The 21,210-nt window shown below is 42.7% G+C and overlaps 1 protein-coding gene across 1 annotated transcript in view; it reads right to left on the bottom strand.

Moving 5' to 3' along the window:
- Positions 1-1,599: 1,599 nt before the first annotated feature.
- C2H9orf152 (chromosome 2 C9orf152 homolog) overlaps positions 1,600-21,210 on the bottom strand; it is a 40,424-nt gene continuing 20,813 nt past the window's right edge. Inside the window, exons 2-3 of the mRNA XM_050941553.1 lie at positions 8,923-9,060; positions 1,600-2,413 (exon numbers count right to left, since the gene is read on the bottom strand). Coding sequence (XP_050797510.1) covers positions 1,836-2,413; positions 8,923-9,060 — 716 coding nt within the window. The 3' untranslated portion in view covers positions 1,600-1,835. The remainder of the gene's footprint in view (positions 2,414-8,922; positions 9,061-21,210) is intronic.

The following is a 21,210-nucleotide window of genomic DNA, read 5'->3' as shown; positions in this document are numbered from 1 at the left end:
GATTAAAAAATCAAAACATTAAAAAATAATAAATTACTGGTGATTTCCTGGGTTCCATTGTGTGAGGCTGGTTAATTTAGTGCCCAGTCCAACTACCATTAAAGTAATTGGGTGTCCCACCTTTGAATTTAATGGAAGCTGAATCAGGCTCTTAAAGCCGAGGGCAAAAACCTCACACAGTTATCAGCGTTTAACATCCGTGTTTACCATCCCTAACTGTAAACTGACTGGAGAACTCGGCCAAAAATCACCCCAAAGCATATTGCGCAGTTAAGATGATCCTGTTAAAAGTTCAGAGCAACTAATTCTGCGTAGTGTTCATTAATATTTGTAGACCAGTTTTAATATAAAAGTTCTCATATTATTATGGTTATTAGGAAACTATATTTCCTTGAAATTTGTCTCATAAAGCAGGTGCCCTACTTACTCAGATCTTATTTTAAGACTTGTCTACAGGGGAAGTTGACTGGCAACTGGTATTCCCCTATAGCTATGCCAGTCCCTGTGTGGACACTCTATTCCAGAATCAGTGTGACTTTAGAATAATTATGGAATAAAGTCACTTTTATTCCAGAATAGGGGTTCACATGTGGGATTTATACTGCCATAGCTATAAAAGCTCTAAGATATATGACATTAATATTTTGCTAAATAAGTGCCAATCAATTTCCCTATACAGATAAGTCCTTTAGTAACTTTGGCTGTGTAACACGTCAAATGGAAAGTTTACATCTCAGGACCAAATCTAATATTGAAGCTAATTTTGGAAGGTGAAGAATGTTTTTACTACTACAGAATATCAAAGAATGAGAAGTGATGCATGGAAAAGAGATTCTAGGTTTTCTAGTCCATCCCTTGGCCACTGTAAAATAATTCCCCATAGTGTTCAGTATTTCCTGGGGCTTTGCTCATTCCATCTTGGAATGACCCAAAAAATTGTTTCTCCACCATGACTCTTGGAAGTACATACTGTACATCTGATTTATCTTGTATTTTTATGTTAGCTGGCACCAATTCTTTGATTGAAAACCACATCACAACTTGACTAATTCATCTTACTATGGCGGCAACAACACCACCACAAGGCACAGGTGTGTTTCTAATTCACAGCTGGAAGAAACAATTAACAACGTGGGATTTATAATAAAGAAAAGTATTTGGATATTTGCTATATTTAATGTTGTTAAGGACAGCAACAGAAATAGGATCTGATAGTTTTATTCACTGTTTTAGGATATACACAGGAAAATCAATCATAAATAACTTGTGAAAGTAAATGAATAATAAAACCACATGTTAACTAGAATGTATTAATCACCCTTGCTACTGTTGTTCTAAAACCTGCTTCATTTGTTGCTTGTTAATACAGCTAATCGAATTTTGCAGTACTGAAATCCAATCCTGTTGCTTAATCAGCAGTTTTTGTAAATGCTAATCTTTGCTACGGCTTTTTCAAATGATTTGTAATCTCACTATGATAGGATTCTTGTCCCTCAAAAATCAGTAGTTTGGATTTAGAAAAAAAAAGAAATCAATGCAAAATGAGTTAACATTAGTTCCTATATCTGAAGGTACAAAAATGAGTATGGATAATCCTGATGACGCTCTAGGTATAAACATTCTTTATTGACCAATAAATACCCTTTATGACATTGTAACTCATTTAACAGACTTCTCCCTCTATGAACTTCTAAAACACATTGATTGGCCTGTGCAAATTCTTACAATATAAAATACTAACCCTTTAGCTAGTAAATCAAAATTACTTTGAAAAATTAGTTTACTGAAATTTTATTTTAAATTTTAACTAAACTTTAGACATTACTGAAATTTCTTTATGGTGAGACATATAATCCAAGTCTTTTTGCAGCTTCTGAGATCCTGGGTGTTTTTTTCTGAGGGAATGGATAGTAGCTTAGCTTCCTGGATATGGGTATACATTTTGTGGATGAAATCTGTTGGTGTGTCCAAATTGCTGAAGAGACTGACTTCAAAGGATACTTCTGGCAGATGCCTGAAATGGAATTGCTATTCTCTTCAGTAGGACTGTTTAACATACTTGAATTTCCCAGTTCATCGAGTGATACTGTGGATTGTTCACTTGCAGTTAGTGTTTTTTCATATGGCAGCATGACATTTTCCTTCATAGTCAATCTCTCATTGTCGAAGCTAATCTGTTCGTTCTTGCAGTGGGCAAGATCACATGGAGCCTTCTGACAATCAGCTTGTAGTAGACGGTGGATACCCAAGTGTGTACGCCATGGTGAACTGTCTTGTACATTGCCATTGGAAGTTAACTCCAGGGTGACCTTTCTGACAGGAATGTGTTCTTTAAATTCTTTTGGTTTCCTTGTTTTTTTATTAATTAAAACAGCATTGACCATTGATTCCCCAGGAACAGACTGATTCTCACCTGTGAAGAAAATGCATATTTCTGCATCATTACATTGGCAAAAATTAAAGATCCAACTTCCATGGTGTAAACTCAAACTTAGGGACTCTAAGGAGTCAATGAGTCTGCACTTTTTCTCTGTGTCTAATTAGAATGCAAGTTCCTTTAGTATATGGGTGTGGAGGGGAAATGTTGTTTCTTAGCTACAAAGTCCTGAGTACCCAGGTTGTGCTCCATCAGTCAATCAAATAATAATGGAGACTTTTATAAAGGAAATACTGACATTAGCATAAAACCCAATAATAAACTAGATCAGGGATCGGCAACCTTTCAGAAGTGGTGTGCCAAATCTTCATTTATTCACTCTAATTTAAGGTTTCGCGTGCCAGTAATACATTTTAGCGTTTTTAGAAGGTCTCTTTCTATAAGTCTATAATGTATAACTAAATTATTGTTGTATATAAAGTAAATAAGGCTTTTAAAATGTTTAAGAAGCTTCATTTAAAATTAAATTAAAATGCAGAGCCCCCCGGACTCGTGGCCAGGACCCAGGCAGTGTGAGTGCCACTGAAAATCAGCTCGTGTGCCGCCTTCAGCACCGGTGCCATAGGTTGCCTACCCCTGAACTAAATGATTTTTTAGAAAGAATTTCTATGATGAACATGGGATCTCTTCAGTTGAAGATAGATCCATAGTCACAAAGATGCAAAAGCTCTATCTGTTTGATGATTATGATGTAAGTATTCATACAAATTAAAAATACACACTAGTCCATTTGTTGTGGTATGTGCTTTGCTGCCCTCTACCGGATTGAATTGGAACTGCACAAGTGTGTCATAGGCTTTATATTACCAACTGCATTTATATACATTAAGAAAAAATCTATTTTGACCATGTGTTAGCTGACAGATCATAACTATCACATGGCAAACTTCTAGTGTAGACAAGGCAGTTGTAGTTTTAACATGTCAAGATAAATCGTTTATCCATGCCAGGGGAATTCCTATCTGTCAATTTAGGGCCAAATTCTGGCCACTTTGTGTCATCTGAGTGGCACAAAATGGCTGAAATGGAAAGAATCTGCCATCTTGGTTTTTTTTCCTCTCATCTGTGGATTTCCTTTTTTGCTGTTCCCTGACCCAAAGAAGAGAGCTGAAAATAAATGTCTTCCACAGTCATCTAATAAAGAAACATTGTTTTAAATCAGGAAGGTGGCAAGACAGCAGCATTACCTGTATTGCGGCCTCAAGTTCATGAGACAATGCCATTTTCTGCCCCAACTTTACTCCTGCACACCATCAAATGTAATGAGATTGCAGAGGGGACAAAGTCAGGGTAGAATCTGACCGCATTTATTTAAAGCAAAATAATGTGGTATAGCTTCTGAACCAGTTCTCCTCCCATGTCTGTCGCTGACTGAGGTGATGGGCCAGTTGTTGAACATCAGTGCCTCAGTTTTCTCATTTATAAAATAGAGAATAATATTTATTAGCTAATCCTCATGGAGAGGTGTTGTGAGGATCCATTAATAAATATTTGTAAAGCATTATGTAAGTATTACTGTTAATAACGTACAAGATATAAGAAACAATTGCTGCAAAAGCAAAGGCAGTATTAGCATACAGCAATCAAACTACTAAAAACCAATGATCTGCTATACATTGAAAATGACTAGAAGTTGATCCCTTAAAAATGTATGGCTCCTACTGACATTTCTACAAGTTCTCATTAAATGTATTTTCAGTTGGTGTATATGTTGTTTAACATAGGAGTTGTGCAGTGTGCTTGTCTTATGTTACTGTAATGATTCGCAGTAGGTGTATCTGCTGAAGTAAGGAGTCTGAAAGTTATTAAAATGGAAATTTTGGGGACAGAAGAATGTAGATTTATATTTTGATAAAAAAGCATCCGAACAGTCATTTAAAGTTAATGAGATCACAAGCACTAGATAGTGCAATGAGACCTTTCAGCCTTGGATTTGAAATCAAAGCAGTGGTGTTGAAAGAGAATAGGATTGTGTTTTTACAAATATTGTAATTGGTTTTCCTTTGGTGCAACGGCCTTTGCAGTGAAATACTTGAAGGTGTGTCAGATCCACCTGTTTCACTGGTAATTCTCAAAACAACAACAAAACACTATTTTTTTCAAGATACTTCTCTTAAAAGTTCTTCTCTCTGTTTATGTTCAGAGAGAAGATATAAAGTTTTTTGCTTTGAAGATAGACATGCCATCCCACTTTCCCACATTCAGGATCTGCAGTAATCCATAGAACTCAGTAATGACCTTTTAACAGAACTGTGGAGGTTATGCAGTAAGTTATATTAGCAGTTTATTACATACTCTCCAACATTCCAAGGTAAAGTCTTTATTTAAATCTTCTTGCACTGAATGGAACTTTTTTCTATTTAACAAGTGTATATAATGGTTTTATTCCAAGTGTATTTATTGTTTAGGCCTTTTCACTTGCACTTTCATAATAAAGGAACTATGATTGCAGGGTCTTTACATTTTTCAAGGTTTTTGAGTGACACAGTTAGTCAAATTTCACAGGAGCTTTAGAAACTCTCTGAAGAAGCTTTCTATAGGCATGTGTTATTGTATGTGACTGTCTCCTATTGTATACTTTGGGTGTCCCCCTAGTCTAATTCCCAGAGTAAGCAATACTTTTTCATTTCCTAGTCTATGATAAATAATGAGTTCATTGGCCTATTTTTCCTGAGTGAAGATTTTCAAAGTCTTCCACCTCCTGTTCCTGAATATCAGAAGGAGACTGAAGTGTCACCGTGTGTGTCATGGGAAGGGACAGAAGGAAATCAAATGACTCCCCCACTTACCAATTGCAAATCTGAGAGAACTGATAAATCTAGAAAGTGTTCTAAAAGTCACCAAATCAGGGCTCAGGCAGACAGAGATGGGAAGTGACCATCCAAAGCCAGGACTCGTTGGAGAATGTCTTGCTGCCAGTCCCCTCCTGATTAAATCAGGACACAAGTTTTGGATGATCACGACTACTTTGTTATCATGGGAGGAGAGGCAGTCTCAAATATAATTGTAGAAATAAAATGCTGGAAGAGACCTTGAGAGGTCATCTAGTCCATACCCCGTGCTGAGGCAGGACCATGTACACCAAGATAATCCCTGGCAGGTGTTTGTCCAACTTGTTCTTAAAAACCTCAAACGATGGGGATTTCACAACCTCCCTTGGTAACCTATTCCAGTACTTAATTGCCCTTATAGCTAGAAAGTTTTTCTGAATATCTACCTAAATCTACTTTCCTGCATTGCTTCTTGCCCTCTCTTCAGTGGACATGGAGAACAATTGATCATAGTCCTCTTTATAACAGCCCTTAACATATTTGAAGACTATTATCAGGTCTCCCCATAGTCGTCTTTTCCAAAGATTAAACATGCTTAGTTTTTTTGGACCTTTCCTCATAGGTCAGGTTTTCTAAACCTTTTATTCTTTTTGTTGCTCTTCTCTGGACTTTCTGCAGTTTGCCCACATCTTTCCTAAAGTGTGTCGCCCAAAACTGGACACAGTAGTCCAGCTGAGACCTTTCCAGCGCTGAGTAGAGTGGGACCATTGAGTCTGTTACAGGAGTGGGTGGATGAGGTTCTGTGGCCTGTGATTTGCAGAGCTTAGGCTAGATGATCACAGTGGTCTCTTCTGGCCTTAAGATCTGTGAGACAATTACCTCTCATGTCTTACATACAGGACTCTTGTTAATACACTACAGAATGATATTAACCTTTTTGCAACAACAATACGTCCTTGATTCATATTCAATTTGTGATCCACTATAGCCCCCAGATCCTTTTGAGCAGTCGTACTGCCAAGCCAGTTATTCTCCATTTTGTGGTTCTTCATTTGATTTGTCCTTCCATTTTAAGTGAAGTACTTCACACTTATCTGTACTGAATTTTATCTTGTTGATTTCAGATCAATTTTCCAATTATTCAAAGTCCTTTTGAATTTTAATCCTGCCCTCCAAAAGGCTAGTAACTTCTCACAACTTGGTGTCATCTGCAAATTTCATAAGCATACTTTCTGCTCCATTATCAAAGTCATTAATGAAAATATTGAATAGTATTGGATCATGGACAGACCCCTGTGGACCCCTCTAGATATGCCCTCCTGCTTTGACAGAATACCATTGATAACTATTCGCTGAGTGTGGTTTTTCAACCAGTTGTGCACCTACCTGATAGTATTCTCAGCTAGACATTTCCCTAATTTTCTTATGCGTGTGCCATGGAACAAATAGGCAGGATCCATACAATTTAGGGATTTATTGGTCAACACGAAGACCCTAGGCTGGGATTTTCAAAGTGTCATAAGGGAGTTAAGTGCCCAACTTCCACTGCATTAGAGTGGGAGTTGGGACCTAACTCCTGTGTGCTCCTTTGAAAATCCCACTCTTCATTGTGAAAAGGTCGACATTTGAAAAAGAATGCAGCCATCTTTCCACGCACTGATGGAAATTACTGCTACCTGAGTACTCATAAGTAGTTGGGTATTAATAAGCTCCCCAGTTTGTTAACCTTAAAAACATGGAACCAGATTGTCAGCCCTGCCAAAATCCATGCAGCAAAGGGAATTTAAAGGTGCCTCAAGCACTAACAGTAACCCTCCTAATGGCCCTATATATATATATATATATATATATATGTGTGTGTGTGTATATATATATACACATCAAACAAAGCTTAGTGAGGGCGTGTGCCTCTGTACAGTGTCTCATACCTGATTGGTGCATCTGGAAACTACTGTAACATGAATATTAAATAAAAGTCTAGTACCCTGCTGGACAGTGCTCTTAGACAGAAGAACAGTTACCCAGTGTTACCCTCAGGGATCTCTCAGAGAAAAAGGAACACAGCCATCTGTGTAGCCATCCTCTGTAATATAAATGTGCTGCCCTCCCAAAAGTTATTCCATCAACAGTTTCATGTGTCTGAATGATTGTGTTTTAGTGTGCTGGCCAAATTTCAACTCAGATAATTACATTCAATTTATTTGCAGTCTTTCTGGAATTTCATTTGGATACAGTGCATTTCACTTCCTCTCCTAAATTGTTTTGTATTGTTGCTATGTTCTGTTAAATACTTGAGGTGTTTCATCCCAGATGTAGCTGCATTTCAGTGTTGGATAAACTGGTTCTTCTGTATGTATATACTTTTCCTCTTCATGGGGTTAATTAATATTTATGTTTCAATGCCCTTGAATTAAAGGAGATATAGAACTGCATCTATTACATATTATTATTTAATTACATTATTTACTTTTTCTGCACTTCTACATCCAGCCAGACTCCAGAACTGCCGAAAAATGCGCAGGAAAATGTAACGTAAGAAATAGGCTAAATTATTTTGACACACACCAAATTTGGTTTGGACACAGGTTTGGGGGTTCTTAGCTTATCAGATTTATTTCACTCACCTCTGAAATAAACACCAAACTCTGTTAAATCACATTAATTTTATTCATGCTGCAACTATTAAACTAAAGTTTAAATTCCTTTCTTTACTTTCATGGCTCTTCAGATCAGCTTAGAAAGAAAAGAGAAGCAAAGCAATATAATACCTGTAAACAATATTCTAATAAACTTTAAAAAATTTGCTAATATTGGTGATACCAAAACCTGTCTGATGTGGCAGCTAAGTGTCACATGTCATTTGTTTCCCTGTGGGCACATATTCAAAATAATATACAGTGAAACCACTTCCATCAGGCACCTCTCTGAAGCTAGTACATTACGCTCGTTGTTCCAAGAATAATTTAGCTCATTTTAAACTAAAGCCTATATTCTGCTTGACTTTTGCTGCTGCCTTGGTTAGTCTTTTAGGACAGGCTTCATGGAACAGGTTAAAACAGGAAGAACAAAAGGTGCTAGACAGTATTGTTAGGTTAACCATTTGGAAGCATTAAGGAAAGCAGAAATCTGACAAGAGCTATATGCTGCAAACACTATTGTCAATTAACTCTAAGTAATTGGTACCTATGAAAATTAACATTTGCAGTATCAAGAATTGCATGTAACTTACATAACAATACCTTAAAATACATAAAATCATCTCAAACAAACGTTAAAAAGTGTTTCACTGCTTCCTTTTCTAATTTATTTGTTAACTAGTAGACCAGGGGTTCTCAAACTGGGGGTTGTGAGGTTATTACTTGGGGGGGTCGTGAGCTGTCAGCCTCCACCCCAAATCCCACTTTGCCTCCAGCATTTATAATAGTTTTAAATAAATTAAAAACACTTTTTTAATAATATAAGGGGGGGTCACTCAGTGACTTGCTATGTGAGAGGGGTCACTAGTACAAAAATTTGAGAACCACTGCATTAGACTCCATTTCAGTGGAATGAACAAAGAAACAAAGACATCAGCCACATGAAAACAGTCCACTTTGTACTTTCCTTGCAAGCTGTGCATAAGCATTCAAAAGTATCTTAAGTTAATGAAGACTTAAAGGAGTTCGCTTGAACCCTCTACATTTCTCAGGTTTGGTCTATGAATCTGAAGCATACCTGTTTTAAACACAATAATATGTGTTTGCAGCTTTTGCTTCTGTTTTATACAGTCATACTGCTCCTCAAGTAAGCTTACGTCCATCTTGGTTGGCTGCGTGTCACAGTCTGAAGCCTGTTGCTCTGGTGTATGAGTCACTAAGAAAATACCACAGATACATTTGTAAGCTTGCACCATCTGTTTCCACAAGGAAGACAAAGTTAAGCAGAAGCAAGAGACGTCCTTCATTGTGTTTGCAAAGAAGAAAATCAAGTTTGCAACATTTAAAATGTTCCTAAATGAAGCAATAACTTTTTGGTAGGTATAGCAGCCCCTTTCACTGCCTGGTGCATTCAGAGTTGTAGATTTCAATCAGCTTGTTTTCAGATACATTCAGTGTGTACTGAACTTCAGAAAACATTTAACGACAAGATCCGTTCAATTGAATTTAATGTTTACTTAAGGTTGAGCATATGAATCTTTGCCAAAAAACACAGTGAAGTACAAAACACCATTGAACAAAACAGGTGACCAAAGGATTGGATTATATTGGTTTATGTAGTAATCTTAATTTTTAAAGAAACACCCTTATGTTCTGTCATGAGAGTGGTTCCGTTCAGACTTTACATTCAGGATTATTCTATGCATTTTCCACTCAGCCCTCCCAATCTAATTGTTGCTGCTTTGCCAAATATCTTTAAAAAGTAGGTAAAATTCACAGTGAAGAAACATGTGCACATCAGTCTCCTTTCAGTGTGTGTGCACTTGGGACTGTTAGCTGTGAACCATCGGGGCTGCATGCCTCAGTAGTTAAGGCATAAGCTTGGGAGTCAGGAGTTGGAAATTCTAGAATCTGGTCCTGACACTACCTCATTTAATTTTCCTGCCTTTCAGTTATTCTATGTGTAAAATGGGGGGAAATTTTACCTGCTCTGCTTTGTAAAACATTTTGAGACCTACGGAACTGCCTTCCCAAGGGAGTGATGGGGGCAAAACACCTAACTGGCTTCAGGACTGAGCTTGAGAAGTTTATGGAGGGGATGGTATGATGAGACTGCCTATAGGAGAATGTAGCTTATGTGTGACTGCTAGCAGCAAATATCTGGTAATGGGAAGGGCTGTGAGTTACTACAGAGAATTCTTTTCCAGGTATCTGGTTGGTGGGTCTTGCCCACATGCTCATTGTCTAACTGATTGCCATATTTGGAGTCAGGAAGGAATTTTCCTTCGGGTCAGAGAGACACACTGGTTTTTTTTCACTTTCCTCTGCAGCATGGGGCCTGGCTCACTTGCTGGTTTAAACTAGTGTAAATGGTGGATTCGCTGTAACTTGAAGTCCTTAAATCATGATTTGAGGACTTCAGTAACTCAGCCAGAGGTTGTGGATCTGTTACAGGAGTGGGTGGGTGAAGTTCTGTAGCCTGCAATGTGCAGGAGGTCAGATTAGAGTCTAGTCACTAGATGATCATGATGGTCCCTTCTGACCTTAAAGTTTATGAGTCTATCAATGAAATGTGCTAGAACTGTGAAGTATTAGTAAGGCTTTTGCACAGTTCCCACATGACATTCTTATAAGCAAATTAGGAAAATGTTGTCTAGATTAAATTACTGTAAGGTGGGTGCACAATTGATTGAAAGACTATACTGAAAGAGTAATTATCAAAGGTTCACTGTCAAACAGGGAGGACCTATCTAGTGGGGTCCCACATAGGTCCTTCCTTGGGCTGACACTATTCCTAGGGTCCTTCAAAACATTAGAGATTTGGTCTGAATTCAACACATGAAATTCAATAAAGATAAGTGCAAAGTAGTTCACTCAGGAAGCACAAATACAAAACGGGGAATAATTGGCTAAGTGGTAGTACTGCTGAAAAGGGTGTAGGGTTTATAGTGGATTGCAAATTGAATATGAGCCAGCAATGTGATGCAGTTGCAAAAAAAGTAATATTTTAGTGTATATTAACAGGAGTGTTGTACGTAAGACACAGGAGGTAACTGCCCCACTCTACTCAGCACTGGTGAGGCCTCAGGTGGGGTAATGTGTCCAGTACTGGGCAACATACTTTAGGAAAGATGTGGAGAAATTGCAGAGTCAAGAGAAGAGCAACAAAGATAATAAAAGGTTTAGAAAACCTGACCTATGAGCAAAGGTTAAAAAAACTGGGCATATCTAGTCTTAAGAAAAGATGACTGATTGGGGACATGATAACAGTTCTCAAATATGTTAAGGGCTGTTATAAAGAGAACAGTGATCAATTGTTCTCCATGTCCACTGAAGAGAGGTTAAGAATCAATGGGCTTAATCTGCAGGAATGTAGATTTAGGTTAGATATTAAGAAAAACTTTCTGACTTAAGCTCTGGGAAAGGCTTCCAAGGGAAGTTGTGGAATATGCATCATTGGAGGTTTTTAAGAATGGGTTGGAGAAACACCTGTCAGGGATGGTCTAGGTTTACTTGGTCCTATCTGAGCACAGGGGTCTGGACTTGATCCTTTCTCAAGGTCCCTTCCAGCACTACATTTCTATGATTCTATGTTTTCTGTTCTTATGAGTCTTATAGAAGTTATTTCCTTTGGTATCCCAGCCCTTGCAAAGACATTCCTGAGCTCATGTACTACTGTAGGTGCATTCATGGTGCACAATTGGATGACTTCGGGATACCATGTGGCTTAGTCTACTATCACCCGTATATAACAGAATCCCAATGCAGTCTTTTCAAGGGTCCCAATAAATCCACCATTACCCATTCGAAGGGTACACCCACCACCGGGAGTGGAATCAGGGGCCTTAGACATCTCTTTGGGTCCTGCCAACTGGCATTCAGGACGCGAAGCATAGAAATTGTGCACTTTTTGGTGGATGCCTAGTCAGAAGAACTTACGGGCCACCCTCTCCAGCATCTTTTCTCTCCCCAAGTGCTTGGCACACAGGACCAAATGGGCTAGGTGTAGTAGCCTCTGGCAGAACTTTTTTGGTACCCGCGGTTGGTGCCATTTTTCCTGGGTTTGGGTGTCTCTCATCACTCAGTATAGCCATTCATTGCAGAGCTCGAAGTGGGGCCACTGCTTTGCCTACTGGGTTTCACCCTCTTCCCCCTCCAGGACAGCTACCTGCTCCCAAGCGCAGCTCAGAATCTTTTCCTCCCTTTGTTCCTCCTGCATGAAGTCTTCCTCTAATGGTAGCCAGTCAAGGGTTGCTTCCTTGGATGTGCTTGGGCTAGTGGGCTGTTGGGTCAATGTTCCTGGCTGGCCTGAGGGACCCCGCCAGGACCTTTCACTTTGTCCTGTCCCATAAGCCCCTGTGTTTTGGGGTTTGGGTCGACCTCTGCCAGGGGTTCTCCAAAGTATCTCCAATCTCATCCCAATATTGTTGGGTAGGGCAGCATTGTCACTAAGCTGACTCAGCAAATCTCAGTGAGGCCCTCTACTTTAAGTTGCAGTTTTGTCATGAGGTGGAACTGCATATCCCTGTGGATGTGTTAGAATTAGATAGGGTCCGCTGGCTTGTCAGGGAACTCCGCCAGGCTTGTCTAGATGATGGTCTGGCTGCATCCAGAGTCTACCAGGCCCTGTCACTGTGATGCCATTGACATGTCCTGGCAGCAGCATATTAGTTGGACCTGGCTTGGGTGTCTGCCATCCATGCCTGCCCATAATTGCAGTTCATAAAGGGGCACTCCTGCCTGAAATGCCCCTTCTGTCCACACTCAGCCTGGAGCTCGCAGCCCCACCCCCTTACCATGTGGCTCTGAGCAGGACGGAGCTCAGGGGCCCCGCTCGAGCCACGCTGCAGCTGTCCAGGAACGGTCCTGGATGGGCTGAGGCTCCGGGTGAGGGGGGAGCCGGGGGTAAGGGGTTGGGGCCAGAGGGGTTGGCTAAGGGGCAGAGAATCCCAGGGACAGTCAGGGGACAGGGAGGGGGCAGAGGTTGGGGGGGCGGTCAGGGGACAGGGAATGGGGGGGTTGGATTGTGGGCATTCTGGAGGTCTGTCAGGACTCGGTGGGGTGGATAGTGGTCAGGGCAGTCAGGGGTCAGGGGTGGGGTCCCCGGGGTGGTGTTTGGGGGTGGGGTCTCTGGGGGACGGTGAGGGGACAAGGAGCAGGATGAGTCGGGGATTCTGAGGGGGGTGGGCAGTCGGGGGGCAGGAAGTGGGTGGGGGTCAGATGGGGGCAGGGCCAGGCTGTTTGGGAGGCACAGCCTTCCCTACCCTAAAGCTCATTCAGCAGTTTGAGGCTTGCTGAAGAGCCAAGCTGTTAGCTTTTCCATTAGGGCTACCATCTCTTTCACTTCTCAAATGCCAAATTATAGTCTATATTTAATTTCAGTGCCATAGGGAGATTCATGTCAGGGGAGGGTAGCTTCATTTAAAATTAGCCACTGGAGGAGGGATCACAAGAGAAGAGCAATTTCCTTCCCAACCCTACCAAGGGAGACACCCCCCCTACATTCCCTGAGACTCCAGAGGGGTTAATTCAGTGGTTCTCAAACTTTTATACTGGTGACCTCCCTCACATAGCAAACCTCTGAGTGCGACCCCCACCCCCTTATAAATTAAAAACACTTTTTTATATATTTAACACTATTATAAATGCTGGAGGCAAAATGGGGTTTGAGGTGGATGCTGACAGCTCGTGACCCCCAGTAAAATGTCATGACCCCGAGGGGTCCCGAACCCCAGTTTGAGAACCCCTGGGTTAATTTAATTTTAGCACCCTGTGTCCATTCACATGCATGTGCTATTTTGAGCATTTCAGTTTTCACAACATAGGCTCATCCCAGATTCTGGAACAAGCTCAAATGCTCAGTTCATGGAGTATGTACGTAAGATATACTAAAGACAAACCCACAGTAACTGTCTCCAGTTTGTGAGGGACCCCATGGAGCCAGTCTCTAGGAAACAGATAAATGCATGGAGGTTAAGTCCATTAATGGCAATTAGCCAGGATGGGTAAGGAATGGTGTCCCTAGCCTGTTTGTCAGAGGGGGGAGATGGATGGTAGGAGAGAGATCACTTGATCATTACCTGTTAGGTTTACTCCCTCTGGGGCACTTGGCATTGGCCATTGTCGGTAGACAGGATACTGGGCTGGATGGACCTTTGGTTTGACCCAGTATGGCTGTTCTTATGTTCTAACCTAAATGAACCCAAAGTTATGGAGACAGATATGAGTCAAGGAAGCCAGCAGAGTATCAGAAACCTGGAAAAATCTCTGACTGAATGGGCTCAAGTGTTTGGTCACAAGCCGAGGTGGTTCAAAAGTTTTGGATTTTTTTTAAGCAGAATTTTTTTATTGTTTCTATAAACAATCAAACACAGCAAGCAGCAAATATTTGGCCACACATTTCTGAAACCCCAAACCATATTCAGGTTTTGGCAGACTAATTTCAGCTTTTCAATTAAAAAATCCACAACAAATTTTAAAGGAAAGCAGACATTGTCCGTGATTTTTTTTCTGCTTTTTAAAAACCCCTAGTTTTTGATCTAGAAAAAGTTTTGATGGAAAATATTTGTCCAACCCTTTTAATGAGCTTTAGTGCCTTTTAGCACTAGCTGATGCTGAGAACCAGTGATACCATGTAAGGAAGTTTTCTCAAAACTGGGTTTGTGCCGAGATGCAGAAGGTTTATTTTTCCCAGGGCTGCCCGGGGGGAGGGGGGAGCAAGTGGGGCAATTTGCGCTGGGCCCCAGAGGGGCCCCCACGAGAATATAGTATTGTATAGTATTGCAATTTTTTATGGAAGGGGCCCCCGAAATTGCTTTGCCGCAGGCCCCCTGAATCCTCTGGGCAGCCCTGGGTCAGAGTCTTGTTTCCAGGAGTCCCTGCCCTTGGCATTAGTGAGGATGGACCCTCAGTGAACACATAATTCTCCTTTAGGATGCTTTCTGCCAGTGCTGACGGCCAATGGTGCTTTACCCATCCCTTCACCTTGGTTGGGAGACTCTGGGTGAATTGTTCTAGCATGATCATTTCCCCCATCTGTGTCACGTCTGTTTTTCTGGGTCTAACCAGTGCTAGCACTGGTTCTTCAATTGTTGAGCCACCACCTGGGGCTGGGTTCCAGGCAGGTACTTCCTTTTCAAAACCTCTGGTAGAACGTCTTGGGGGTTGATATCTAGGTAGTCGAATATGGCTGTTTTTACCTTGGTGTAGTCTAGTGCTTCTGGGGATCCAAGCTCCAATAGGCTGCTTATGCAGGGCCAGTCAAGAATGGGGGTATCAGGGTGGCCCAGTGTTCTGGTGGCCAACATGCAGTGGTGGTCACCCATTCAACGGTGAGCAGGAAGGCTTTGGGGTCGTCTCGGGGGCCCATTTTCGTGAGCCAAATGGGCAGCCCACTTGGGAAGGTGTCTCCTATGGATCTGGGCGCTGTGATGTTGGATGTCCCCTGGGGCTGTAATAGTTTTACCACCTTCTGGATCAGGCATTTTTGTTGTGCCTGGCCCTGTGCCACCAGCTCCCAAATTAGCTGCTGTTTTTAGGCCATTTGCTGTTGTTGCTGGGCCACAGTCTGTTGCAGTATTTGCCCTTGTTGCTGCTCTTGCTGGGCCACCTGCTGTTGCTGGTTCTCCATCATCCATTCCAGCAGCTCTGAATCCATGGCCTCTTTAGGGTCGTTCAATTGGTTGTCTGATGGTCCTTTTAACAGGACTTGGGCGATGCCTACATTCTCCACCATGTGTCAGGAGAGGTCCAGGTCTAGTCTCAGCAGCACTGCCTGGTGGTCATTCTCTGTTATGTCACTTAATGGCTAGAGTCAGATGGCCATATTGTCCAATGGCAAGAGTCAATGGCTGCCTCACCTGGTGGCTAAAGTCAATAGTTGTGTTGTTCAGTGGTTGTATCACCCAGTGCTGAGAGTCAATGGCTTCCTTGCCTAGTGGCTAAATGGCTATATAACCCTAATGGTGAGAGTTGATGGCCACTTTACCCATTGGCGAGAGTCAATGTCCAGGAGTAGGGGAACCTGGGTTCTCCCTGCTCCACCAGGTCCTAACCCAGAGCCCAGTGAAACAATAATTCAAAATGTGTGGCCTAGGAGGCATGTGCCCCTACACCTGCTCTCTGGGCCACTTCCTACCCTGGCTTCTGTTCCTCTGTTGGTGTCACTGGTTCGCCTCTGGGTCCCTACTGGAGTCCTCTGTGTACAAGTTCCTAAGGGTTGTCCTCTTGCAGTCGTGTCTTGTCAACCTCTGTGACAAAAAGGCCTGGAGCAGCTTGGTGCCTCAGTGGCTTCTCGGCAGGAGCCTGCAACACAAAACTGCTTTCCTGCTCCGTCCAACCAGACTGAGCTGAGCTGCTCCTGTTTGATCTCAGTCTGTTCTGTGAGCATGACAAGCAGGGGTGTCTGGGTGGGGCTTTCTGGACAGAGAGTTGCTTCTTAACCCTTTCTTCACCACACACGTGATGTTGACAATTTGTGTTCCAGCTGTTATCCAGCTTTAATTTTTTGAATCTCAATGTCTACTGTGATTAAATAACTGTCTGACTCCCTATTGTCAGTTTCCCCCATAATTTCCCACATTTGTGAAAATTTAAATTGATAAATATAAAAAATGTTTAGAACCCATAATTTTGCTCAACTGGGAAAATTAAAATAAATAAAAATAGAAAAAATGCTTAAAATAAACATCAATATTATCTCTCAAAAATTATATTAAAAAAATCAAATTCTGTCAAGCCTCATCATTCTCTAGGGATCCTCAGCACTCTTGTGACTTGCAGGCCATGCTCCCTGCCTAATCTGCCACACTGTCTATCTTACATTACCAAGAGAATGAAAAGACAAAACAGCTGCTGCTCAGGAGCTGTGGATCCTTCCTGTAGGTAAGCTCCCCACTACTGACACTGGAAGAGAGCATATGATTCATAAGAGTTATCACATGGATCCCACCTTTGGTACACTAATTTGGTAATTTACCTCCAAGAATGACTGGTAGTTGATGCTTTGGAGGAAAGTGAGCTCCTCCTCCCATAATGCACTTGGCCAATTTTGGAATGCTGCTCTGAGTTGTGGGGGGAACCGGTGTCCTTCTCCACACTCTCAGGTTCTCTGTTTATACAATGAAGCATGAGATGTGATTGACAGTATAGTTTTAGCTGGCATTAGATACAAACTTTATTAATGGTCATAAAAGCTAACCAACCCTTTCTAAAATCCAAACACCGGTATTTGACTCTGACCACCTGTGAACGTGTATCGCATAAACAATTGCCTTGTCAGCATCCCTTGAAAGTTAGATTTAGGCTCTACTCTAACAGACGTGCATCTACCTATTAAATAAAAAGGCATTTAAAGTATATTATAGTCTATATGAGGCAATAATTTCTGGTAGCAATAACTTTACAGTCTAAATAGAAAAACACAAATAAGGAAGAGAAACAGAGGCACAGTGACTTGCTCAAAGTCAGACAGGTCCATAGCTGAACAGGGAATAGAATTCAACTTTCCTGACTTCCAGTCTTGTGTGCTATCCACTGGAACATGCTGCCTCTCTAAAGTAAACTAATGACTAGGGGGTATGATTAGAACTCCAGAGGTAGGAATAGAGATTATTTTTGGAAACACTAATATGCAACTAGAGTGTGATCCATGAAACAAGTTACAGGTCTAACCTAGAGAAGTTCATACAGTAAATTGATATAATTGCTTTTGATGTTCAGTAAACTGATACAATTAATCCTTTGAAATGGAACACCTGTAGCTTCTGTTCCCACCAAAGTTCAATATGAGCGAGTAACAATAGAAGGATCTGTTTTGTACTCATGCCTTACTTCTGTATTAATGGTAAAAAAAAAAATATTCTGTTTTCTCACTGACATATAGACACTACTGGAATTGCTTATCTTTGGTCAGAAAGGCAGGATACATGCTCCTTTCTGGCATTGTCACCATTTCTGCTTTATAAATCAGTAGCAGGTGACACTTCTGAGAGGAGAGCAGCTAATACCCTCCTTGTAGGTCTAATTCAGATAAATTCTTTAGACCCACTCCAGATTCCCATCATTGTGTGCTCCCTGAAACATGCAGGAGGTGGTACTATGGGAGTGATGTGGCTGGTTTATTTTTTTTTTCATCTTAATGCTAGAAACTTACAGGTCCAGGGTTTAGCCCATATATTGCAAGAACCATCTTTTTGTTCTGTGTTTGTACAGCACCTAGCACAGGGATGGGCAAACTTTTTGGTTCAAGGGCCACATCTGGGTATGGAAATTGCATGGTGGGCCATGAATGCTCAGAAAATTGGGGGTTGGGGTGCGGGTGGGGCACGGGCTCTGGGATGGAGCTGGGGATGAGGGGTTGAGGGTGCTTCGGGCTGGGACCGAGGGGTTCGGAGGGCAGGAAGGGGATCAGGGTTGGGGCAGGGGTGCAGGCTCTGGGTGGTGTTTACCTCAAGCAGCTCCCAGAAGCATGTCGCCCCTCCAGCTCCTACACAAAGGCACAGCCAGATGGCTCTGTGTGCTGCCCTGTCTGCAGGCGCCACCCCTGCAGCTCCCATTGGTGGTGGTGCTGGCCAATGAGAGCTGCAGGGGTGGCGCTTGGGGTGGGGGCAGCGTGCGGAGCTCCCTGGCTGCCCCATGCGTAGGAGCCAGAGGGGGGACATGCCGCTGCTTCTGGAAGCCGTGCAGAGTAGGGCAAGCCCCTGCCCCTGCCCCCCAGCAGTAGCTCGAGGGCCGGATTAAAATACCTGAAGGGTCGGATACAGCCCCTGGGCCGTAGTTTGCCCACCCCGACCTAGCATAATGGAGTTCTGGTCCAAGATGCTGTGGTAATACAAATAATAAATAGTAATAAATAATATTAATAACAAGCACAAAAACCATTTCTTTGCACTGGTATACATATCTTTGCACATACTGTAAGTTCTGAGACATTATTGCTTAGTAGAGTATCTGTGTGCAAGCTTGTCTCAATTAACAAACTGTCAAAAGGTCTGAACTGAGTGACTATTTAATTATGGATCGAAATCTGAAATGTGATATTCTGTTTAAAGTCTGTTTTACATCACACGGCAGAAGCAATTTTTCATTTCCTGGAGGTAAAAAAATTGTGGGGTGCTTCAAAATCCAATGGCAATGGCTTTTGCCAGAGTTAGACATTTACTTTCCTTGACCTTGTTTGCAAAGCCTCTCATCAGGAGGATCTATGTAATTTTATCTAGTAAAAATAATTTGCTATCTAAAAATCCATTAATTGATTAAATTATTTTTTCTGGAAATCTCTGGGCAATAATTATTGTTGATTTAACAGAAGGGAAAAAACAACAGCATTCCTAATGGTTAATTATAACTGTGTGTGTCACCTGTATCATTATGTTTGTCTATAGGTCTGGCACAAAATGATGTTTAGACTCAGTGATATGGGTGATTGTACAGTGGCGTACAGGGTTATTTGCATTGTTTATATGGGTAGTGTTGGAAGTATACCCCACATAGCAGTGGGGTAACCAGGTTTTAAGTGTAGGGGGAGCAAACATAAAAAAGGCACCCTCCCTTGGCTCCTCCTCTGGCCACGCCCCCTACTCCTCCCGTTTCCTCCCCCCCCAGATTAACCCCGTGGCCAGCTCAAGACTCCTGTGGGCTTCCCAGGGGTGCGGATACCCCTCCACCCCCGGGAGAGTCTCTCCTGCCCAGCGTGTTCTGCAGGTGTCCCCTGCCGGGCTGTGCCGCCTGGCCCCTCCCATGGGATCCTGTTCCCCCAACCCCAGACTCCAGGCTCCTGCACCATGCCAGGCCCCCCCCATCCAGACAGCATGGCCTGCGCCCCTGCCCTGCGGGTCTGGCCCAGCTCGGCCCCGGGGAGCCCCTTGCCTGGACCCCCCAGTGCAAGGCACTGGACCCCTGCCGCTCACCTTCCATCCTGCGCTGCCACTTGTCCCTGGCCTGCTCCCGGCGTTAGGTGTGCTCCATGTGGGGCTCGCCAGCCAGGCAGCCTTAAAGGCACAGGGGCCCTTTTGCCTCCCCCCACCGCATTAGCAAGGGCGGGAAGCGCTTGGCCACTGAGCCCTGAGCTGCCGCCGCAGAAGGTGGCTGCGACGATGTTGGGGCCGCGCTGAGCGTGGGGCGTGATGGCCGAGGAGCCGGCCCCCTCGCTCCAGCCGCGCCTGCCGCCCTCCCATGGCTCCTCCGGCTGTGCTGTCGTCAGCGCCGACCCGGCAGGCGCCGCTTTTTGAAAACGTGCTGAGGGGAAGCAGCTGCTTCCCCTGAACCCTGCTAGCTACGCTACTGCCACATAGTCTGATTGGGGTACAGAGACAGGATCTAAATATCTTGCAATTTTTTAATTAGCATTATGATGCAAAATCAAGGTTATTATCATAATTCTCTGCCTTCCTATGATTTTCCTTTTTATACAACCTTGAAAGGTTAAAAGCAGACTATTACATCAAAAGATAAACACATGGTAGCGAACTTAAAGGTAAAACATACAAAGAGAAGAAAGAAACAGGATCTCTACTATGGTCTGATTAATTGTACACATTTTGGGTTCCAGAAAATATTGGCACAGTCAACAGTAATTGCTTACTTCCTTTTTCATGAGATATTTGATAAGAGAATGCAGATTTCTGTGGCTTACAAATACATCTTTAACTCTGAGTCCTAGTTAAGGCATGCTCGTTACTAGGGATTTAGCAATGGTTAGAACACAAGGCTGGCCTTCAGGACTCCTGATTCTATTTCAGCTGGCCCCACTTAGGGGATCACCGTACCTGTGCTGCAAGTTTCCAGAATCTTCCAGTGGGGCCACTCATCCCTTCCCTCACCTCCTCTCATGAAGGATTTTGTGGATATGTAAGGGGAAGTGACCCCAACCATCCTTCAGTTCCTTCTAACTGTGAAGGTGTGACGGGATTCCCGGGGTACAACATGGAACTGGAACTGTAGGACCACTGTGCTCCCTTAACTCTTCAGCCTGGGTTGTCTTGCACAATACGGTGCCAATGACAAGCAGCAAAATCCCACTGGGCGCCTTGATCACTCAGCCATCAGCATGTGGAGCCCCACACCCAGCTAAATTGCATGAATGCTCCCCAAGCCTCTCATTTATCACGCAGAGAGAGGCACCAGGCAATCATCCTAGGCCTCAGCCTTTCATCCCAGAAATATACCATCTTACACTGCTCAAGACTCCCTTGGACAGTGCAAGCTTATTAATTAGTTTGCCACTTCTTCAAAGGAAAGTGAACACACACCAGCTTTTGTAATCTGAGCTGAGATCCCACAAGCACTTCAACCAAAACTACACTGTTTTAGGTACAGTAACTCCTCCCTTAACATCATCCTGCTTAACGTTATTACACTGCTGATC

This window comes from Gopherus flavomarginatus, chromosome 2, assembly GCF_025201925.1.
Source record: "Gopherus flavomarginatus isolate rGopFla2 chromosome 2, rGopFla2.mat.asm, whole genome shotgun sequence".
NCBI classification, from domain to species: Eukaryota; Metazoa; Chordata; order Testudines; family Testudinidae; genus Gopherus; species Gopherus flavomarginatus.
The sequence above is the reverse complement of the archived record's forward strand: the minus strand, read 5'-3'. Positions and strand labels throughout refer to the sequence as shown.